General features: G+C 40.1%; 1 protein-coding gene across 6 annotated transcripts in view; it reads left to right on the top strand.

The window, feature by feature from the left end:
- Positions 1–22,533, top strand: part of DSE (dermatan sulfate epimerase) — a 74,963-nt gene that overhangs the window by 7,934 nt on the left and 44,496 nt on the right. For 2 of the 6 annotated variants that reach the window (XM_058656154.1, XM_058656092.1), the window contains exon 2: positions 21,285–21,753. In XM_058656154.1, coding sequence (XP_058512137.1) covers positions 21,338–21,753 — 416 coding nt within the window. In that variant the 5' untranslated portion in view covers positions 21,285–21,337. Of the gene's footprint in view, positions 1–13,729; positions 14,019–21,028; positions 21,754–22,533 lie in introns of those variants that run through there. The other 4 variants (XM_058656303.1, XM_004580305.4, XM_058656199.1 and 1 more) reach the window with 3 other exon arrangements.

Below are 22,533 nucleotides of genomic sequence, written 5' to 3'. Positions count from 1 at the left end.
CTTTTTCTTGGGGGAAGGTATTTGGCAGTTTTTATGCTACCAAATTGACCTACAGTGATAAGCTCTATACCTAGAAAAGTTGAATGGAGCAGAAGTGTTAGGGTGGTTAGAGTCCGAATCCTTCTTTGTGGTTTTTTTTTTTTTTTTTTTTTTTTTTTTAAGATTTATTACTATCCTTGGAAAGCCGGATATACAGAGAGGAGGAGAGACAGAGAGGAAGATCTTCCATCCGATGATTCACTCCCCAAGTGAGCCGCAACGGGCCGATGCGCGCCGATCTGAAGGCAGGAACCAGGAACCTCTTCCAGGTCTCCCACACGGGTGCAGGGTCCCAAAACTTTGGGCCGTCCTCCACTGCTTTCCCAGGCCACAAGCAGGGAGCTGGATGAAAAGTGGAGCTGCCGGGATTAGAACTGGTGCCCATATGGGATCCCGGGGCTTTCAAGGTGAGGACTTAAGCCGCTAGGCCACGCCGCCGGGCCCCTTCTTTGTGTTTGTACACCTTGTTTTTCTTTCTGATGAAACTGCTAAAACTGATTCAGTGATTCCAAGTTTTAGGAGAGGCAAATCAAAAAGGAGAATCTATGTCAGAGAGTGAATGCTTTGAAGTGTACCTTTTTATAACAGTTTTGAACCTGCAGAGTCCAATGAAAGAATGTTATACTTCAGTTACAGAACTGTTGAATGGGGATTCAGCATTTTTCCTAATGCTTAAGATGCCAGTTGGGACCCCACATCTTATGTCTGGGTGTGAGTTTGATACCCATCTCTGCTTCTAGTTCTAGTTTCTATTATTGGTAACCATGAAAAACATCAGGGGATGGCCCAAGGAGTTGCATCTTTGCCACCTACACGGAAAACCTCATTCAGTTTCTGGCTTCTGGGTATTTAAGGAATGATTCAACCAATGGGAGCTTTCTTTGTCTTTCTGCCTGTTGGCAAATAACATATAAATAACATATTCTCTTTTTTTAAAGAAATGCAGAAAGGATCTCATTGTGTAGCAAACATTTCTCAGATAAGCATTACGTGAATTAATATTCTATGGGAAGTACTTAGCTTATTTATGTCTTCTTAAAAACTCACTTACTGGTGAATAATTGGTAAGAATTACAAAGCCTACTTTAAAATGATGAAGAACTGTATTCATTTGCTAGGATTGCCATAACAAAGTGCTATAAACTGGGTATCATACATGAAGAAATTTATTGTCTATATTTTGAAGTATTATTTTTATTGGAAAGGCAGATTTACAGAGAGAAGGAGACAGATATAGAAAGATCTTCTGTCCTCTGGTTCACTCTACAAGTGGCTGAAATGGCTGGAGCTGAGCTAAACCAAAGCCAGGAGCCAGGAGCTGCTTCTGGGTCTCATGTGAGTATTGGGACCCAAACCTTGAGTTGTCCTCTGCTGCATTCCTAAGCCACACGCAGGGAGCTGAATGGAAAGCGGGGCAATCAGGATATGAACTGGTGGCTGTATAGTATCTTAGTGCTTGCCAGGTGAGGATTTAGCCACTGAGCCAACAAGCTGGATCCAGAAATTTGTTGTCAAAGCCAGGTAAATTGTGTTAGGGGTGGAGAGAACAGGGGAGGCCTGCAAAATAAATGAGACAGGTTATTTTGCCTTGAGGAGCTATAATCTGGTGAAAACTGAGCATGAAATGTCACGAGGACAGTTAAATACTGAACAGAGACAAATGCATGTCTTAGGATTTCAGGAAGGAAGAGATCTTGGAAAGTAACAGGGCAGGAAATCCTCAACTAGGAGGAGGAGAAAAATGAAATGACTGTCAGAGGATTTTCTTCCAAAAAAAAAAAAAAAAAAAAAAAAGAAACGAAAAGAAAAGAAAGCGAGGAGGGACAGCATTGCAAGCAGATTGGCTAGTGGAGCAAAGGTGTAAGGAGGAAGCAGAAATGGAGCCACTGTCAGGTCAGGCTGAGAAGAACTTTATGGACTAACATGGGAATCCCCTTGACTGCTGATATGACATGTGTTTCCCCCTTTCATAATTTCCATAAACAGTTTTGTATGTAATCAGTGGTGCTTGACACCATAGGAAAGATAAAGATGCTAAGACTGCCTCCTAGCAGCATGAATTTGAGTTGGTAAAATCTGCCTCATACCCCTGCGGATCCAGAGGGAAAAGCGATAAAAATGGCAAAGGAAGTGACTGTGTATCTTCAAATATCTCAGTGTGCGTATAATCAGCACTAACTGTGCCATGTGGCAGAAGCAGTGGAAGTTGTCAGTGTTGTCACTGGCCCAATTCACGTACCACCTTCTCAGGGTATCCTTCCCTTCTTCACCAGAACCAAAAATGGTGGAGGTGCCGGTGCAGTAGCCTAGTAGTTAAAGTCCTTGCCCTGCACACACCAGAATCCCGTAAGGGCGTTGGTTCATGGCCTGGGAGCCCTGCTGCTCTACCTGTTTGTTGCTTGTGGCCTGGGAAAGCAGAGGATGGCCCAAAGCTTTGGGACCCCTCACCCTTGTGAGAGACCCAGAAGAAGCTCCTGGCTTTGGATCAGCTCAGCTCCAGCCATTGCGGCCACTTGGGGAGTGAATCAGCAGATGGAAGATCTCTGTTTCTACTCTTCTCTGTGTATTTGCCATTCCAATAAAAATAAAAAATAAATCTTAAAAAAAATGGGAATTCTCTTTTGCATGTTTCACCAATACTTTGTCAAATGCAAATTTACTTCATTTTGTTTTAGTGATTTGTGTAAGTATTTTATTTCTTTTATCATCTTTGTAAGGTGATACAAGCACCTTCAAGGCTGACAACTCCCCCGTCTCCCGGTGAGTTCTCACATATTGAGCAGTGCATAGGCGGGTTTATGTGGAAACCCACCTGTGAATGAATTGCCAGGGAAGGCTTTGTTAAAAGACATTGTGGTTTTTAAATGGGAAAAGTGTTATGTTGTCTATGGAGCAAATTCCATGAAAAAGAGCGCATTGTGAAGAAAGAGCAAAAGTTGGAGTTAACACTTAAACAAGGGGGTGTTGCTAAGTCTGACAGAAGGAGGGCGGGGTGGAGATGCGCTGTGACGCTCTTGGGTGACGGGTTGTTCACGTTCCCGAGGTGAGTGAACTCTGAAGTCAGGAAGTGATATGATGATAGTGCATTCTTGTGTGAGAAGTACTTAGCTTACTTTTTTATCTTTCAAAGCGCTTACTCACTATTTATTGATAAATATATGTTAAGAATTATAATGTCTACTTTAAAATTGAGAAAACTGTAGAGCCAGGGCTCCATTCGTGTGCTAGAACTGTGAGAGCAAATTACTATAAATTGGGCTAGTTAGGTAAAGGAATTTATTGACTTACACTCTAGAGGCTACAAGCAAAGTCCGTGCCAGCAAGTTAGCTCCGCCATGAGGCTATGAGGGGACCTGTACATTATCCTGTGCCTCTGAGAGTTGCTGTCCATTTTTGTTTTGCATTTTTGGCTTCAAATCCCCTCCTATCTCTATGTTTATTTTCATATAGCATTCTCTGTTTATCTATTTTTTAATTTCCTGGTGCCATATGCAGTTACAGTAATGTTAAAAGGTATTAGAGGTTAAGACAGAATTGAAACCATAATGCATTTCAAATCAGGAACTTCTGGGTCTATCACACTGTGGCCACAGTGTGCCAAAAGTTTTGTAGAAGCAATGAGTCTGGGTTAATATAATTGGTGGTGAGCTGTCTCTGATGCTTCTGCTTCCTGTGTTTCTGGACCTGCACAATTCCTTGGATAGCTATAGAAATGGACATGGCACAGAGAGCCCTGTTCTGTTGGCACGATCCCCCTCGCCTGGGAAGACCTTGTGTCTCGCTTCCTTCTTTCCAGCGTTGACTTCTGTTTCTTCCATTTTTGGTTGAGATAGGATGTTGAGATGAATTTGGAAGCAGTATAGCGGCATGGACATTCAGTCTTTTCTGTAGATCTGGATGCTATGTAGCTATGCCAGTATATTAGTAATAAAGGAAGGACTGAATGCTTTTGGAAAAAAACGAGGAAAACTTAGAGTATCCATGGTAAGTCTGCAGTGTCAATTAGAGATTCAGTTGGTGGGAGTGAAGCTATGCAGTTAGATATAATTGATGCCTTTGGGCTTAGAGATAGGATTTGCTAAGTGAAAAATGTGATTGAGATATCCTAAGTCACTATGGAAGCAGAAACCAGCCCTGGAATGACAGTAATTGCCCATGAGAACTGAAAAGAGTATATAGAAAAACGGCGATTTCAAATGATGAAAGTGTCAAGAGCATCACTGCTGGAAAGGCGCTGTGAGAGCCAAAGTGTCTCCAGGAATTGAAGTTTGTTAGTTGGGATAATGTAAGATTTGGATCCCATGGAAAAATACAAGAATGGCTAAGCTGCCACTAAGAGTTGGTTGTTTTGTAATTTCCTTAATTTTGAGGTAGCCTGATACCTCCCTGCCCCAGACTGCCCTGGGTAACTCAGGAATCACTTGGAAGGTGGTGGTTTAGTCTTCATATCCATTTAAGACATGACATAAGAAGAAAATCTGAAAAGCAAAATTGATGCAAAAGGGAGTTTTCTGCAGCATGGACAAAGGGGAATTCCATCAGGTTTGAACAAAAGAAGTAGCTAGGCAGAATGTGGCTGAGTAGAGGTGGAACAGGCAGAGTGGCTGTAGATGTTCAGGCAGAGAAATATATAGGTAAAAACTGTATGTCCAGGTGCAGAAAATGGGGCTAAAACTGTGAGAGTAGGATGTGACATGGACACTTGGTTCACAAAGGTAAGGATACAGACATCAAGTCATGTGTGTGTGTGTGGGTGTGGGTGTGGGTGCACGCACGCATACAGACACAAACATTAAATAACTGATTATGTTTCAGGCTCTGGGAGTATTCCTTTTCTTTAAAAAAATGTGATCATAACTTTTTTTTAAAAAAGATGTATTGATTGATTGGAAAGTCAGAGAGGAGGAGAGAGAGGATCTTTCATCTGCTGGTTCTTCACTCCCCAAGTAGCTGCAACGATCAGAGTTCAGCTGATCCGAAGCCAGGAGCTGGGAGCCAGAAGCCAGGAGTCTTTTCGGGGTCTCCCATACGGGTGCAGGGTCCTGAGGCTTTGAGCCATTCTCTACTGCTTTCCCAGGCCACAAACAGGGATCTAGAAGGGAAGCGGGGCTGCCAGAACACGAACCCGCACCGTTATGGGATCCTGATGCGTGCAAGGCGAGGACTTTAGCTGATATGCTACCGCAGTGGGCCCATTCATAACTCTTTGTTAAATATCTTTTTTATGGCAGGTGAGACTGTGGACATGTTGTTACTATTGTTATTAATCATTCCTGTATTCCTGTGACTTAGCCATTTCTATCCTCATTTTGCAAATATGACATTGATTTGGATTTTTTCACAGGAGTGTGACTTGTGTGTCATCATAAACGCAGATATTACTCTTTTTTCTGCTTAGTGCATGTGGCTTGCAGAAGCCTAGTACGTTTTTATCAAGCACATAAAATAACACTTTATAGATACATCTGTGGCATATGTGTGGCTTTGGTTTGGGGTGGGGCAGGCTGAGTGGGGCTGAGTGGCAGCACCCATGGATGTACATGAGAGCCAGAAAGAGTATGGAATGGATTGGGCTGGACTTCAGCACATACTGGCAAATGCAAAAACCATAGCTAGGGAAAGGCCTGGTGGGGCTATTGAGGGTCACTCTGACTAGAACACAGCCCCCACTTGTGCATAAAACCAGGCCTGTGGTGGGCAGGGATGGGCGAGGCTGCAGGGCCAATCAATTTGTGAGAGATGAGGTTGGGGGCAGAACTGACCAGGCAGCTACATCCCCCAGTATATGTGTTGGCTGGTGCATGTGATGGACCGAACCTAACCCTTCACCAAGTAAGCTTAATCGGGGGACTCCCTGATTGGACTGCTGGACACAGACCCCAGGCACAAGGAAAATCACAGGATGTGTATGTAGTCTGACCTTGGAGTACAGTATCGGGACTGGGCCTCTTCAGTTGCGGATGCCTGTGCATTGGACAGCACGTCCAGATGCACAAGGGGGACATGACAGCCAAATCAGCTAGGCCAGCAGGGAATGCCAGTGGCCTCATCGGAAGATAAAAAGTGGACTAGATTGGCCAATTTTCCTGGCCAAGTAATGCAACGTGTTCCTGGGTCTGGGGATGAACTGATATGGACTTTGTCAGCCAGCAGACCTTGGAAAGATTTTCTCAACCCTGGAGCAATGAAGCTGATGACTTCTCAGAACTATCCAAACCACTCAGAGCACCCTCAGAACGCTCTTTTCCATACCAGGGTTTCTAAGTCATCATCAAATGACTGTCTTCCATCTTTGGGTCCCGAGGTAGTTAACAGCACGGAATGCCCCTCCCTTTCCTCTCCTGCAGACACAGGAGAAAAAAAATGAAACATTTGACCCACACACCGTCCTCCATACCTCAACCCTCCCCACCCTAACCAGAAACCTACATAGGTGTACAAGTATGTAAGCAATATTAAAAATAAAATTTCTAAATGAGAGGAAAGTTAGCAGTATGTTTTTATAAATCTAAATTTGCAAATACTAACATCAATAAATCCATTATATTTGAATCACTAAATAATAATAATCCTTGGAAATATGGTTAGAAGTGGAAACATAAAGGAAATCACATTAAATTTTACATTAGAACAAGATTAATAAAAGCCTTGGCACCAAACCATCATCCAGTGGAAAGGGAGTCCTGTGTGGTTTCAAGGAAGAATGGTGAGATATCTAATTACATATAGAAGGTCTGAACATTTGGAGGTGGAATTTAGAAAAGGACGCTGAGAAGACTTGAGAAAACCATCTATTTACTGCAGATAGAGGTGTCCTTGGCCTGTTAGTAACAATGTGTAAGCCTTGGGTGTAAAGCAAGCCACCTGGCAGCCCAGAATGGACTGTGGGGAGTCTTGTACCTTAGGGAAGCTTGGGAAGGCACTATAACTAGAAGTCTCAATAAGCTGATCATATCCCTGAGTAATCCTGAAGATTCAAGCATTGTAGTATGTTTTTATTTCCAAATAGCTTGTCTTGGTATACAGAATTTGTATTGCTGCTGCTGATGTAGTTATGTAGCTGTATAGTCATATATATATTTATCTTTGATTACTTATAGGCTTACATCTTCAAGTATAATTAAATACTTTTTGGTTTTTTATTAAATGTTAAGCAGTTCTTGGAAATGAGGAACCAACAGGTAGCAAAGACTCTCCTGAAACTGACTTTGTGTTTGGAGAACCCAGAAACACAGAACAACCAAGTAAGTTGTGTAATATGTTGGAAGGTCCTAAGTGCCATGAAGCAAAAAAAAAAACCCACCTGAAAGGGAGTTGGGGGATGGGGTGAATGGGCTATGTAAGGATCTAATTTAAATCAAATGGCTGCTGCTGACCACCTGTCAATGAGAAAGTGACTTTATTTTTTGAAAGATTTACTTATTTTTATTTGAAAGATAGATTGTCACACAGAGAGAGAAGAGACAAAGAGGTCTTCCATCCAATCCCCAAATGGCTACAGTAGCAGGAGCTGGGCTGATCTGGAGCTGGTAGTGCCTGGAGAGCTATTTTTAGTGCTTTGATGTTCATTCTGATTGAGATGGGAAGCTGTTGGAGAGTTTAAAACAGAGCAGTGAAATTATCTTATCTATGATTGCACAAGGTTCCTTTGGCTTTTATGTTGGGATTGACCATTGGGAGTAAGAGTGAATGTGGATGAACTAGGCTGAAGGCTAGTAGAGGGTAGACATAGCATGGCTTACGGTATAATTTTGGTGGTGAAACCGCCTGATTCTGGGTCTATCTGGGGGTAGAAACAATAGAATTTGCTTATGGTTTGCAAAGGGAGAAAAATGGAAAGTGGGGAAAGAAGAGGAATTTGTACCCAAATTACTGGAGGGATTGGTTGCCAGTAACTGAGATGGGAGGTCTGAAAAGGCAATTCTTGAATTTTTGGAATAATTATATCTGTGTAGTATTACTTTTACAAACCAACTTGTGGCATTCTAAGTTTGATTATGATTCATAGGAAAAAGTTTGGAAAGTTTGGATCGCTTCTCGGCCTTTTGGCTAAGATCAGGTGTGGAAAGTACCTAGGAATTCTGATGCTGAAGAATGGTGATCTATAAGGCAGAAATGAAAATCAAAAGTATATTTAAGAGTATTTAAGCATTTGAAGGGTAGTAAAAGAAAGTAAGTTCTGTCACCAATGAGTACCTGAATACTGAAAAACTTTGCAGGAATGCTTGAATATAAGAAATGAAAAAGAGCTTAATGTGTAATGATAAAATAACTTTGTTATAGTCACCCAATGTGTACAACTTACATTTTAGTCAGATAACTGCAATTATAGATTTAACGCCAGTAAATTACTTTCCCATGAGCTTCCTTTAAGTTTTGCTGACCATTTCTATATTTTCTTTTTGAACAATTTCTGAGGTTTTAAATAATGGGGGCATCTAGTATTTTCTATTCTTTCCTTTGCTTCATAGGAATGTTTTATTTTTTAGCAGAATCTTTTTCCTGTGTATAAATCAGAGGAAAATAGCAAGTGCTGCAACAAGTGCTTAGCCTCGGATTAAACTGCATGCTTTAGTGCCTCTGTCTTATCATAGTGTGCCTGGTTCGAGTCCCAGCTGTGCTCCTGATGACAGCTTTCTGCTGATGCTTACCCCGGCAGGCAGCAGATGATGAGCTATGTCGCTGCATCCCTGCTTCTCGCATGGGAGATACAGACTGAATTTCCTGCTCCTGACTTTTTCCTGACCTAGCCTTGGTTGTTGTAGGCTTAGGGAAGTGAACTAGTGAGTATAACACTGTCTTACTGTCACATAAATTGATAAACTTTTTAAAAAACACACCGAGGTTTAATAAAGAGAATATTTTGATGGAGAGTAGCGTACATTTTAATTCTATTGGGTTGGTGTTGTCACAAGACCCTCAGGATCCTTTAAAAAAAAGATTTATTTATTCATTTATTTGAGAGGCAAAGTTTCAGACAGAGAAGAAGAGAGAGACAGAGAGGTCTTCCATCCACTGGTTCACTCCACAAATAACTACAATAGCCAGGGTTTGGTCAAGCCAAAAGACAGAAGCCAAGAGTACTTGGGTCCACTGCTTTCCTAGGCACATCAGCAGAGAGCTGCGACAGAAGTGGAACATGGAATGGGTGCCAGCGTCACAAGCAGAGGTTTAACCTGTTATGCCATAGGGTGGCCCAAGCATGCATATAGTTTAAGAGATTAAGTTTGGAATTAGCCAGACAAAAGCTCCTGGGGGTGAATTGTGGGATAAGCCAGCTTGAGTTTCTAGCTGTCCTCTCCATGTGGAGTGTCACTCCTGAGAGTGGCCAGCTTCTGTTGGAATTCAGTCGTGAAGGCCCACAACATCTGTCTGACTGCCTTTACTTAAACGTTTATCTCCCCAGAGCCAGGATAAGTGTTCATTGTAAGTTCCATTATTAGCTGATCAGATAGGTACCACTAGAACCAGGTCTCCAGGCATAAAAAATAGCTATCAAGAAGAATACTCCAAGACTCCGAGATTGCTGTTCAAAGGGCAGTGCTGAAGATCACCCTGTCTTGGGAATGTCTAGGGTTTGGAGCAACTTGGGCTTGCTGAGCTCATCCTTTCACATCAACCATGATAGGTTTTGACCTATGTAGCTAATGCTTCTTTGAGCTATTATTAAAGAGTGAGTTTTTAGGACCTGATCCTACAAGAGATAATAAAAGGGTTCACCCCAAGCATACATAGTTTCAAGAACAGTTTAGCAAATTCACAAATGGATGAGTCCATGTAGATTACATAAGAGATGTTACACATACTTTATGGTGCTTTCCTTGAACATCCTTGCATGATGTCATGATTCCTCATTTGAAGTTTGCAAATATGGAGTCAGAGGGACAGGAACCGGCCTACAAGTGTATGTGATATTGATTGGATTCAGTAAAGAGATCACAAAGGGAAAAGTTGGTCTGGAAACACATGTTGACTCCTGAGATAAAATCTCAGATGTCAGTTTAAAAAACTGCAAAAAAAATTAACTACTTAGGGAAGGGAAAAAGCATGTCTTCTGGTGAGGAAATTGAATATGTAAAAAAATAGGAACTGGAAATAATTTTCAAATAATCAGTATGAGAACATCTAGGGCTGAAGGGAACATCTAGGGAAGAAGTTGGAAGATGAACTTAGTTTTAGATGTAAGATGAATACCTTGGCAGTAAGCTATAAAGAAGGAGGAGAGCAAGTATAGTAGATGCATGGTCAGATGGCTGTGGAGCCATGCACTTGTGCAAAGCCTCAGGCAAGAGAGGGAGTGGAGCACAGTGAGTAGACTCTTGGCTACATCATACAGACCTGACGTTAAGACAAACTGAACCAGTTATTAAGTGTGCTGGGTACTTTTTTTAAAATTTATTTTATTATTCAATGATACAGTTCCACAGGCTTCAGGATTTCCTTTCCCTCTCTCCAAATACGCACTGCTGTCCATTGATTTCTCCCATGTCCTTACAATGTCCTTCACAATCAATCACAAGCTATCATTGTGCTATTGAAGTGTATCCTGACATTGTAGGCATGGACAAGGGTAGAGAATCCAGCATCCTGTTGTCAGGATATATTCAGTAGTTTCATTGGGAGTCCATCTCTGAATTGGAAGTAGAGATGCACACTGCATTGTATCTTCACATCTGTATGTGATAGTCTCCATTACACAGTTACTATATATCCCCTTAATTTAAAAGCCATGAAACAAAATCAACAACAGAGAGAAAAATAGAAAATTTGCAATGCCGTGAAGTTAAATGTCATGCTACTGAATGATTAATGTGCTGCTGAAGAAATGAAAAAGAAAATCAAATACCTTCCTGAAGTAAATGATGCTATTGTGTGACCTATGAGTCAGTGAGAAAATTAATAAGGGAAACAAACTTTTTGAGTGAATGAGAATAAAAACAGTAATAACAAACCCCTGAGATGCAGGGAAACAGTACTGGAAGGACTATTGATCTTGTATTTTGAATGGAGGTTGAAAAAAATTCTAACTCTCACTTGCCTCATCTATTTAACCAAACTACTCTACAAGATAGTTTTGGAGGTTAAATAGGATAATGCTGTGTACAATAGCTATTAATAACAGTAGAAAGAACTATTTAGCAAAGAAGCCTAACAAGAGTTTGCCAGAGATGTATTAGAAGATGCAAGAGTATATGATTTCCCTAAAATTACGTCCTCAAAGTGTCGGGGAAGAGAGTTCCTTGATTGTGGAAAATGAGCACGAGGAGAGGTTTCTCCAAGGACTTCGAAAAAGGCCTTGGCCTGAGGGCTTCTATTAGTATAGTAACCAAGATTCTCCAGAGAAGCAACCATTGTTATCTGTGTCTGTCTAGAAAAAGCTCTTTAATGGGAGTTGGTTCATGCAAGTATGAAGGAAAAGAAATTCCATCACCTGCCGTTTGTAGATGTGATTCCAGCCTGAATCTGAAGGCCTGAGAACCAGATGCTGGTGGCGTATGTTTCAAGAAGAGGACAGAAGACCCGTGTCCCAGCTCAACCAGTCAAACAAAGAGAAATTCTCCCTTCTGCTTTTTTTTTTTCCTATTCTGGTTCTCGGTGAACGGGATGAAAGTTTCTCACAGAGTGGGTGAACACTGCAGATACAGTCAGATATAATGTGTGTATAAATACCTGCGCACTCAGAGACCCAATTAAGTTGACATGCAAACTTTACAATAGAATGTTAAGAAAAGACATTTTTCCAGAATCCAAGGGAGGGAAAGTTGTTGATATTGAATTAAATGTTGTGATGTCATTGACAAGTTAGAGATATGCAGCCAAGTGAAAATTATTGTGCATTGTCGTTTGTTAAAATGCAGAACTTTTAAATATCAGATTTTTAAACACTGTATTTAAGTGCAGAAGTAACTTTTTAGATTATGTTGAAAGGACTGAAGTCTTTACATTTGGGACTGTGTAAGCATATATATGAGTATATGGTTTTCAACTTTTTGGGGGTACCAAAGTAGACTTTTCTCTGAATTCCATGAGTGTTTGAGGCCTTCTTGTATGGCATATTGGTAAGCTTTATCTATGTATATAAACTTGGTTGATGAAAGAATTGTATTTGAAGACTTTTTGCTTAGAAGTGTTCAGTTACTTGGACTATGTAGCCTTGAAGTTATAAATTATAGTTGGAGCGATGTCTTAAAATTGAGTATTTTATCTTCTTCAAGATGTGTGATATTTAGGGGCTGTTGAAGAGACTGCAAAGTTGTAAATAAACATGCCTGTTTTATAAATAACATCCTCTTATAGATAGTTTTGTAAATGCTTCCTCCTGGGATCATGTGACATTTCCTCTCTGTTGAACTGACTTGGCATTCTTATTGAGAAGAGGATAGCTGCAGGAATTTACCGAACATTTTTTTCCTCTAGATTACTGTTTTAATCTTTGGGGGTTTCAGCTAATGTCATTGTCACAGAAACTCTCTGAGAAAGGTACTATTTATTGTCCACTTTTAGTGTGAGACAGGAATGTGGTTCAGGATGTAGTGGCAACAAGTTCAAACCCAGAGGTCTGTTTTTAGCAGCTGCCCACAACCACTAATCATGTTTGGAGGAGAATAATAACTAACATTTTAAGGGAACACTTACCCTAAGGTGCTAAGTGCTTTAAAGATTTAATTTTGTTTACTCTCCAACCAGTGTTTTGGAGAAATAGATTTATGTAGTTAGCTTGTCCTAAGTCGTACAGTGGTGAATCAAGCTGTTGGGATTCCCCACACTGGCATCTAAGCCATTTCATTGGTGTCCTATTCATGAATCTACAGTCAGGAAGAAACATTTTTACTTTGGTTTTCATGAGAATTTCATGGTTCAGTTTCAGTGCTGTGTGAAACAGTATAAAGTTGCAATTTTGCTGTTGAATTCATCATTTTTATTCATTTCCCTCCTACCACCATGCCTTATTTATTTTTTAAAGCCAGCAATGCCACAGAATTGTGTTTTCTGGTTAAAGCTGTTGCTGAGAAAGGGATAGCTGATCCTTCAGACCCTTCTGGAAAGTCTTTGATTATTTACGATTTCATGTAATTTGGGGGGAAAAAAAAGAGACTGCAGTTGTGTTGGGTTGGGGGTTTGGTAGAATAAACAAATTGCTTTGGATGAAGGAGGAATGCCGTGTCTTATTGTCAGGCACAGCCATGAAACTACTGCAGTTTCGAAAAACCTCAGAAATACCAATTTCTTAAATACTGATTTAGGGCAGGGGATAATTTTTCTTGTTTACATTGGGTCCTCAAGCCTAGCGTAATTCGTGAGTTTAATAGCTACTAAGTACATAGAATAATTAATTTTTTACCAGAAATTCTTATATCACACATAAATACAGATTTAATGCTTTAATTCTGAATAACAATGCATGAGAAAACACGACATACTAATTTCCTGTATTTTAAAATACGTACTTGAGTTATACTCATCATTGTTAATGTAAAAATAATTTACATTATTTATTTACATAAATTTTAGAATAAAAATTTGGCAATTTGTTGGGATGACCATTTCACTTTCTCTTTTGCCTTTTTGTAGGCGAAAGAGGATTCTCAGTGGTCTCGTTGGTGGTTTTGTACGCCTTCACCGCTGCCTTGCTTTCTGTGTGCAGTGACGGTGAAGGCAAACTTCGGTCCCTAAGTTATCCATTCATTTTAATTGCCACTAAATGATTCATTCAGGCGGTCTCTGGTGAATGAGGGATGGAGTGTGCCTACTTGGTATCAGAAGCTATTTGTGGCTGCTTAAAACATACCCTACATGAATGATTCTCCTATGAAGAGTTGTCACTGCTGGTGTAGAAGGAACATAAGCTTCAGATTATATCCTGAAACGATGTGGGATTTTCATAAAAACCTCCCAGGGACAATGGTTGGAGCTTCTTTGAAGAAACAGAGCGGAACATAAAAACCGAAGCTGAAGTTTCTCTAATGTTGTGTCTGAAGGTAGTGAACATAATTATTATCCACAAAGTGGTTTTTCTGTGTGGATCAGGGTTGTAATTACTCCCCAGTGGTGTGTAAATTCTTGAGGACTCTCTATGATATCATTTCATGTTGTGGATTTTGGAAATGACTTTTTAAAGAGCTATTTTCCATTTTACCCTTAAACAAGGAAATAATAAGGGCTCAGTAGTTGGAACTTTGATTAAGAACTCACTCTTGGCTTACAAGATTCCTCCCCCCTTTTTTTTTGTTTTTGTTTTGCCTAGGTCTGAAGGCTATACACATCAGGGAGTATAATTATAGAGAATGATTGTATAGTACGAAGGCCATATGTGTTGTGATTTCACATATTTAAGAATAAGGTTAGATCTAATTGACTACAAAAAATTATCAATGTCATATAAGAATGTTTTTCTACTGAAGAAAATTTCTTTATAACTATGCATTCAGTAGAATTCAGATAGAAAAGTAATAATTTTTAGAATACATATAGTTTATGAGGTTTTTTTAAGATTTATTTATTTTATTACAAAGTCAGACATACAGAGAGGAGGAGAGACAGAGAGGAAGATCTTCCATCTGATGTTTCACTCCCCAAGTGAGCCGCAACGGCCAGTGCGCGCCAGGAACCAGGAACCTCTGCTGGGTCTCCCACGCGGGTGCAGGGTCCCAATGCATTAGGCCGTCCTCGACTGCTTTCCCAGGCCACAAGCAGGGAGCTGGATGGGAAGTGGAGCTGCTGGGATTAGAACTGGTGCCCATATGGGATGCCGGGGCGTTCAAGGCAAGGACTTTAGCCGCTAGGCTATGCCGCTGGGCCCACAATTTATGAGTTTTAAGCTATTTGATAGAGTGGTACATCTACCACAACAAGATGGTCTGCAAACACTTTGGAAATTAAGTCAGAGCAGGAAACTTGCAGCCCCATGTAGGATCTGTTAATGCTGTCATTCCATAGGGTTTACTAAAAGCTTTACCAATGACCTGCAGAGGAAGGGAACTTGGATTTCATTGGAAGCGTGAACAAGGAATAGTGGCAAGGCCTGACTTCTGCAGTGTCTGCACTTTTCCAGGGAAGAGAGTGCAGTGTCCAGACATCCAGTTGTCTGACGTGATAGTTTGTCAAGCATTGGAGCGTATCATCCTAGTCAGGGAGGTGTTTAACTATCCTGATCATGTAACTCACTACTTGGTCATTATGTTGGTTGGGTAAACTGGAGCTGTTGCTGTTGGGCTGAGTTTGATGGGAATGATGGCAAAGAGATACAGGGGATTTACATTTTATTCTTCTTTTCTTGATATGATGACAATGTAAAAAAATGAGTCTTTCATGATACCCTGAGGATATCTACAACAAATGCTAGCAACACAGCTTCCTTTCAGCTGCCGTGACGGCAGCCGTCCTGACTGGTTGAGTCTAGTCCCTTACTGATCTCTTTGCTGATTCATTTCTTGTTCACCACACAGTTATCTAGTGATTCCACTTTCTGTGTCAATTTCCAGAAACTATTTCCAGTCTGCTTGTTAGTTGCATATACACAAATGGAGATGCTGACTTAGGGTTTATGCCTAAGGGAGGTGCAGAGGATTTGGTCAGTAATAGCTGGAATCTCCTCTTCTGGAGTGATCAGCTGATACACTGATGACAGTGATGCAGCCAAGACCAGATCCTGAACTGAGGTTAACTCATCATCTCTGGCAGTGGTGGGTTCATGGACCCCCTTCTATAATACAGACACATTGCTAAGAAACAGGTTCCTAGCATGTGATTGTGGTTCCCAGCCTTGTTGTCCTTGTGACTTTTTAAAGACAATACAGTAAGAAATAGTCACCTTTGGTAGATCAGAAATTACTGGCTGGGGAAGTAATTAAGCTCATATAAAATAACTTAATCTGTTATCCTTTGGTTTGGAGCAAAACCCCACAAAATTCTTCAGCAATGTCAGGGGTAACTTGTTGTCTTCTCCAGTGAATGATGGGTTTCCCGTGAATGATGGACGGAAATGTCACGAGAATTGCATTCTCATTTCAGCCAGATCTCCAACAAGCAGCTGGCCTTGCCTTAGGCAGAATCTCTGATTCTCATGGTTTTTCTTCTCTCTCTCTCACTCTTTCTCTCTCTCACCTATAAAGCATAAATATTTCATTACTTGCACATAAAATAATTTATGAATTGTTAATATAATCTTACATGTATGAAACTACTTTCCTTTTACTAAAAACAAATAGTCATTGAGCTCTTAAATCATGACAGATTCTATGCTAAGTGCATCATGTATGTTTAGCCACCCTATGAGGTGGGCAACATTTTATGAGAGAATAGAGGCTTTGAGAGTGGAGGCCAGTTAATCAAACTAGCAGTGACAGAGCTGGGATTGAGGCTTGTGATCACCCACCTCCACATGCCGTACTGTTAATCATTATGTTGTGCTCCCAAGATTTGGCTCATATTGTAAGAGAGTTTTTAATCCATCTTCATTTGGGACATGCTTTACTTTAACAGGGTGATTTCTCTGCTCTATATTTTTGAAAGGCTGGGGAATTGAAAGAATTTTTGTACTGCCATGTGTCTCATTCTATAAACAGTCCCGGATCATTTGAAAACCCACATCTTTTTTGAAACTTGATGTACTAGCTTAGTGTTCAGTTCCTTCTGTGTTTTCTTTGTGTAAAGTGACAAAAATGGAACCTACTCTGTTGTTGCATGCTTTGAACAATTGGTATAGTTACAGGAAAGAACCTTGTCTTTGAATGTAGGAGATTAGGGTTCTTGTTCTGCCTCTGAAATTCATTAGCTGTTGTGAAAAGCAATACTATTTTGCCATGTTAAGCTCATGAAAGTAAATGATCAAACATAAATAAAGTTTAGTGCCATAACAGAGTTTCTCTCTGTCAGCAATCATAACACCTACAGTGCATTATTACGATCAGGATTAAATAAAAGTGACTGAGTCTTAATGTTGGTTTTTGAATATCTACTTAAGGTAATTATAATTCAGTTGACTAGTCCTAAGTGTAAAGCTAGACTTAGCTGCTATAGATATATGATGGCCATAGAGACAGAAACCTCATCAAATTACCACCTGAGTTTCCTTGTAGTCATAAGTCATTACTCTATGACTGTGCTGTATCAGTTGGTTAAGTAAGACATTTAGGAATATATTACTATCTAATTTGTGTAGGGTGAGACAGAGTGGAGGGAGAATTTCAGGAGAGAGAGGATCAATTGTCGTTCAAAAACATCCTGACAAATGAATTAAGGATAAACTGTGCATCTAATGGGCTGTTTGGTGTAGCTGATGATTTTGCCATATTGAAAAATGCTGTATTCTTGAGCTGGCCAAGTCGTACTCAATGAACTTGGAGTAAGTAGCTTGAAAGATCATTTACACACATCTAAAGCTCAGATTTATTTCTTAAGCTACAAAGAAGCAAGAAAGTGTGTGTGTGTGTGTGTGTGTGTGTGTGTTCACAGATGTGCATGCACATTTGTTCCATTGTAAAAAGATTGAATTTGATCTGTCTGGTAAATTCGTTAGCTTTTAGCACCCATTGTTCCATTAATCATTGTTAACATCTCGCAAATCGTAGTTACTTAGCTGCTACCTTCAGCCGTATTTTTGCTGTATTCATCTACTTTTTATCATTGATTTAAATTTTTAAAATTTATTTAAGAGTTAGAGTTACAGAGAGGAAGGGAGAGATATAGTGCACATGGAAAGAGAGAGGTTTGTGATTGGCTCCCTAAATGATTGCAAAGACTGGAGTTAGGGACAAGCCAGAGCTAAGAGCCCAGAAGTTTCTTTCAGGTCTCCTGCTTGGGTGCAGGGGCACAAGCATTTAGACCATCTTCTACTGCTTTCCTGGCATATGAGCGGGGAGCTGGGCTGGAAGTGGAACAGCTGGGACACAAAACACTGCCCATTTGGGATACTCACGCTGCTGGAGGTAGCTTAATGTGCTATGCCATAACACCAGCGCCTTTTGTTACTTTTAAATTTGAATATATTTTAAACCAGATTGGTATATCTGATGAAGTCCCAGGTTTGAGGTAATAGTTTTCCTAATGCACATTGAAATGCGAATATAGCATTGGCAGGAAACTAGTGTATTTGTGGTCCCTTTACAGTAATCATGAGTAATACTTCTTTCATTTAGTTTAGCTCTTCTCTTTCTAGAATGAGCAGAGTAGAGTGCCTTGGGCAGAGGGTCAAAGGAGAAATTTAAGAACTTGAATTTTGTGTGTGTGTGTGTGTGTGTTGAATTTTCTAGGCATTCAAAATGATGGATAGGTATTATATCTCCTCTTAGGTAATGAACCTAAAGCAACTTTATGTTCAGTGTTAATTAAATTTAATTTATCTCCTTCCTTCCTTTTCTAAGTACAGAATGAATGTTTTCTTCAATATATGTTCCAGCAAAAAAATTTAAAAAAAAATTTCTAGATGATTTGAAAATCACCTTGGCTCCAGATAAGGGAAAGCAAGTTTCCCCTTGTTTATTTTGGTGATGAGATTTATGTAAACAGCTCCTAAGCTGCAGGGTTCATTTCAGTGCAGCCCGTGCCTCTGAGCTGCCTTTTGTGTGCCAGATTTAGTACGTAAGTTCCGTGATGTACGTAGGAAGCCATGGTTCCCACCTTCTGTGTGGCACAGCAGTACCAGACTGGAGAAATGAACCCTGGAAAGTTAACAAAGGACTTCAAAGTCAGAAAGATAAGGGGCTGAAGACACTGAGTGGGTGCTGAGGCAAATGTCAAGGTTCTGTCTTTTTATGCCAGCTTTGAAATGATCATTTTGCAGAATTTATGTGGGTTCTGTGTTGGCCCATTTGGTGTTCTCATAGGAATCAAAGTGTTGAAACTCACACCCTTGCTGCTTTGATGCTCTCGCATGAGTTTGAACTAATAACTGGGGAACCTGTAACAGCTGGCACATTGAGATGGCATCATTCCCAAAACAATACCTTAATGAGGCTCTGTGCTTCAAGATCAGCTCTTTCTGTTTAAATGTGCCTAGGCAGCTCTGTGTAACTGGAAGCAAGGTGGAAGAAGTGGCTGGGTAGGCCTGCAACATGAAGGGCCCTGGAGCAGCAGCCTGTCTTGGTGGCTATTTCAGTGGCTCCATGCCTGGAAAAGGGGGTGGTGTGCATAAAAGAGGAAAACTAAAATAATGTCAACCTTAAGCTTTTACATTTAGGCATTGTTTGCATAGAAGTTGAGATGGAAACATTTTGGGTTTTTTTTTGGTCTCATAGTCCAAGTCCAGGTCACTCCCCTGATGCATCTATAACTTAAACTCTCACACATTCAAGGCCCAATGGTTGAGGGAAGATTTTCAGTTACATTCATTGGGGGTCAACTAAAGGGGAAGCCTCTATTTACCCTGTGTGCCTAACACCCGTGGCGCATTGATTGCATCAATAACAGCATCCAATCTGAGGCTTTTGATTGCTATTTAATTGTTAGCCATATTGTTCTCTGAAAGGAAAGGGGAATAATCCTCTAAGGGGTCTGAGCATTACTTCAGACTCGGCCATGTCTCTGTATTACCAGAGACCATACGCCTACTCAGGCATAGCCTCAGAAGACTGTTTCTTTTGGCTGGGTCTTTGACCTTGACGGATCCAACCAGCCGTCTTGAAGCTTTGGGTGCTAGACATAATACAGGCTGAGTCCAAGAGTTATTTCTATTTTATGTGTTTTAATTAGCATGGCTGTATTGACTTTTTATTCATAAGAAATTCTGTTTCTGGAATAAATCTGAAAGGTTTTATAAAACCACTACCTTTGAACTTCATGTATACACTCTATGATCTCAATCTCATTTGCAAAAGAAGGTATTATCTACAAGAAATGCCATCTTTTCTTCTCTCCTGGAGATGTGGATTGATATTCAGTCCGTGTAAAGTTCTTAGTCTTTCTCTCTATTGAAAGTTATGAGGCATTTTTTTCCTTGGAAAAATAGTTTGTGTTCAGCTTGGGAGGTTGATTTTTTCACCATCGGTTTCTCCCTTTAATAATTGAAAACCACTGTTCATTATTTACATAAAACTGTCTTTTTCTGGTCTGCTTTCTATAACCTTTCCCCTCTTAAGAATTTTAAGAATTCCCTGACTTTCCTCTGGGGGATTTTGTGCCTGCTTTATCCCAGATGTGGGACATGGACCAGGCTGAGAGGTTTTTTTGTTTTTTTTCCCCCCTGTTCTCTCTCTTTTTCATGTGTGTGTGTGTGTGTGTTTACGTTTGAACAATGTTCTTTTAACTGGTGCACAAATCTGCCACTGAAGAAAGGGCTTTTAAGAAAGTCAAGTAGTTAAGAAAATATGTGAGCTGAGTTTTAAATTTCCGACTTACTGAATGACACTGAAATCCCACATGCAAAATGAAAACGTAGACAGTAGTTTCAAATAGTAAGGGGAAAACGCACAGCTGTAAGTTGAGCCTTCGATTTCTGGGATTTTACTTTCTGATGGAGGGCATGTCAGTTTCTAGAACCAGAAGCCCTGTGTCGGGTCTGCTCTGCATGCTTGCTGACGTCAGCCTCGTGAATGGACACACTTGGCAGATGTTTACCCTGCGTTTGTCTGCTCTGTCTCCACTATCTTCCCCCAGAAGGAGGAGAGTTAGCCTTATTCATAATACTTTGTTTACATTCTCACAGATGTCTTGAACCCTTGGTTCAGAATGGAAAATGTAGGAAGAAAAGAGAAATTACAGTGCAGGAAGCTGAATTAAGAAATACAGGATTTCTGATTTTTTTCTTAATGTCTACCAAGATTTCCAGACGGCAGTTCACCACAAGCCTTTGGTTATTGTGGTTTATTTGTTAATGTCTAAATATATATATATATATATATATATATGTGTGTGTGTGTGTGTGTTAATGTCTAAATATATATATATATATATTTTCAAGTTATATATATATAACCTGAACTTTTTGCATATTATGTGAGAAAAATTCCAAGGAATTTTTTTCTTCCCTGGTTGAACAAATTTTGTTTTCCTGTGTCCTGAGTTCTATTTTCCTTAACCAATACAATTCTAATACATTATATTTCATTCTACAGAATCAGATCTTACAAACTTTAAATAAGTTTCTTCCTAGCTTAAATCCTTTTGTGTGTTTTCAAAATCGACGTGTGTAGACTTTCTTTCTCAATGCTAGTGCTTTCCCTGGAGAGTGAGGTCCTATCTATCATTTATTTCCACTGACATCATGGACCCTTGGCTGACGTGTGTTTTTCTTCCCTCATCTTGTGTAGGATCTTTCGAAGATGGTTTGGCTGCCTTGGAGATTTGGACATCTGGTGCCACGATGAGGACTCACACACGGGGGGCTCCCAGTGTGTTTTTCATATATTTGCTTGGCTTTGTGTCAGCCTTCATTCCTGACGAGAACCCAGAAGTCATGATTCCCTTCACCAATGCCAACTACGACAGTCACCCCATGTTGTACTTCTCCAGGTCAGAGGTGGTGCAGCTGCAGCTGAAGGCAGCCAGCACGCATGAGCACATTGCAGCCCGAATCACGGAGGCTGTGCACACTATGCTGTCCAGCCCACTGGAGTACCTGCCTCCCTGGGATCCCAAGGAATACAGTGCTCGCTGGAATGAAATTTATGGAAACAACTTGGGTGCTTTGGCGATGTACTGTGTGCTGTATCCTGAGAACGTCGAAGCCCGAGACATGGCCAAGGACTACATGGAGAGAATGGCAGCGCAGCCTAGTTGGTAGATTTTTGTCTTTTTCTTCTTACTGTGTTAAGTGTGCATTTACTGTGCGATTTCAAGAAATGAATCCATGTGCAGATGAATTCCTGAGGCTAGATTTCTGCATACTATTTCGTATGATGGAGATGTTACGCATTATGTGTGTAGCCAACCCCTGAGGAATAGCTCTCGGTTTGAAAATACCTAGTACTTTCCCTGTTTAGTTAGAAAGAAAATATTTAAATGAAGTCTAACCAAGGTGGTGGGGGGAAGATAATTTGCTGAATTGGGTAAACAGCTTCAATCATTATCCTAATTGTTGAATATTCTCTTGTTGAACATTGTTATCACCTGTTAGATTGAAAACTTTTTGTCAGCAAGAATTTTCAGTCAATTAAGATTGATTTTATGACAATAAGGAGCTAAAAGTCAATGTGATGGAATTGACTGTTTACTTATAAGTAATATCCTATGAAATAACCAGAAGCTACCTCTGTGTAATGTGAGGAATTCTAAGTGTGTAATAATTTACTTTAAGTTCATGATTTAAGAACACACTTCATGCCTTTTTACTCTATATTAGCTTTAATTTTATTTTGTTTAGAATAAACATTTTAATCGCTTCTCGGACTTTTGGCTAAGATCAAGTGTAGAATAAACATTTTTATTTACTTCCCAGAGGATAAGGGGTGAATTCATTTCTGTAAGGATTCAGCCAGTATTTTTATTTAAACTGTGTATTTTTTAAATTATATTTTTGACAATCTTTACATAGTTAATTAGGATAAAAAGGTTCAAGGG

This window comes from Ochotona princeps, chromosome 1, assembly GCF_030435755.1.
Source record: "Ochotona princeps isolate mOchPri1 chromosome 1, mOchPri1.hap1, whole genome shotgun sequence".
NCBI lineage: Eukaryota > Metazoa > Chordata > Mammalia > Lagomorpha > Ochotonidae > Ochotona > Ochotona princeps.
This window is presented reverse-complemented; position numbering and strand designations above follow the sequence as displayed.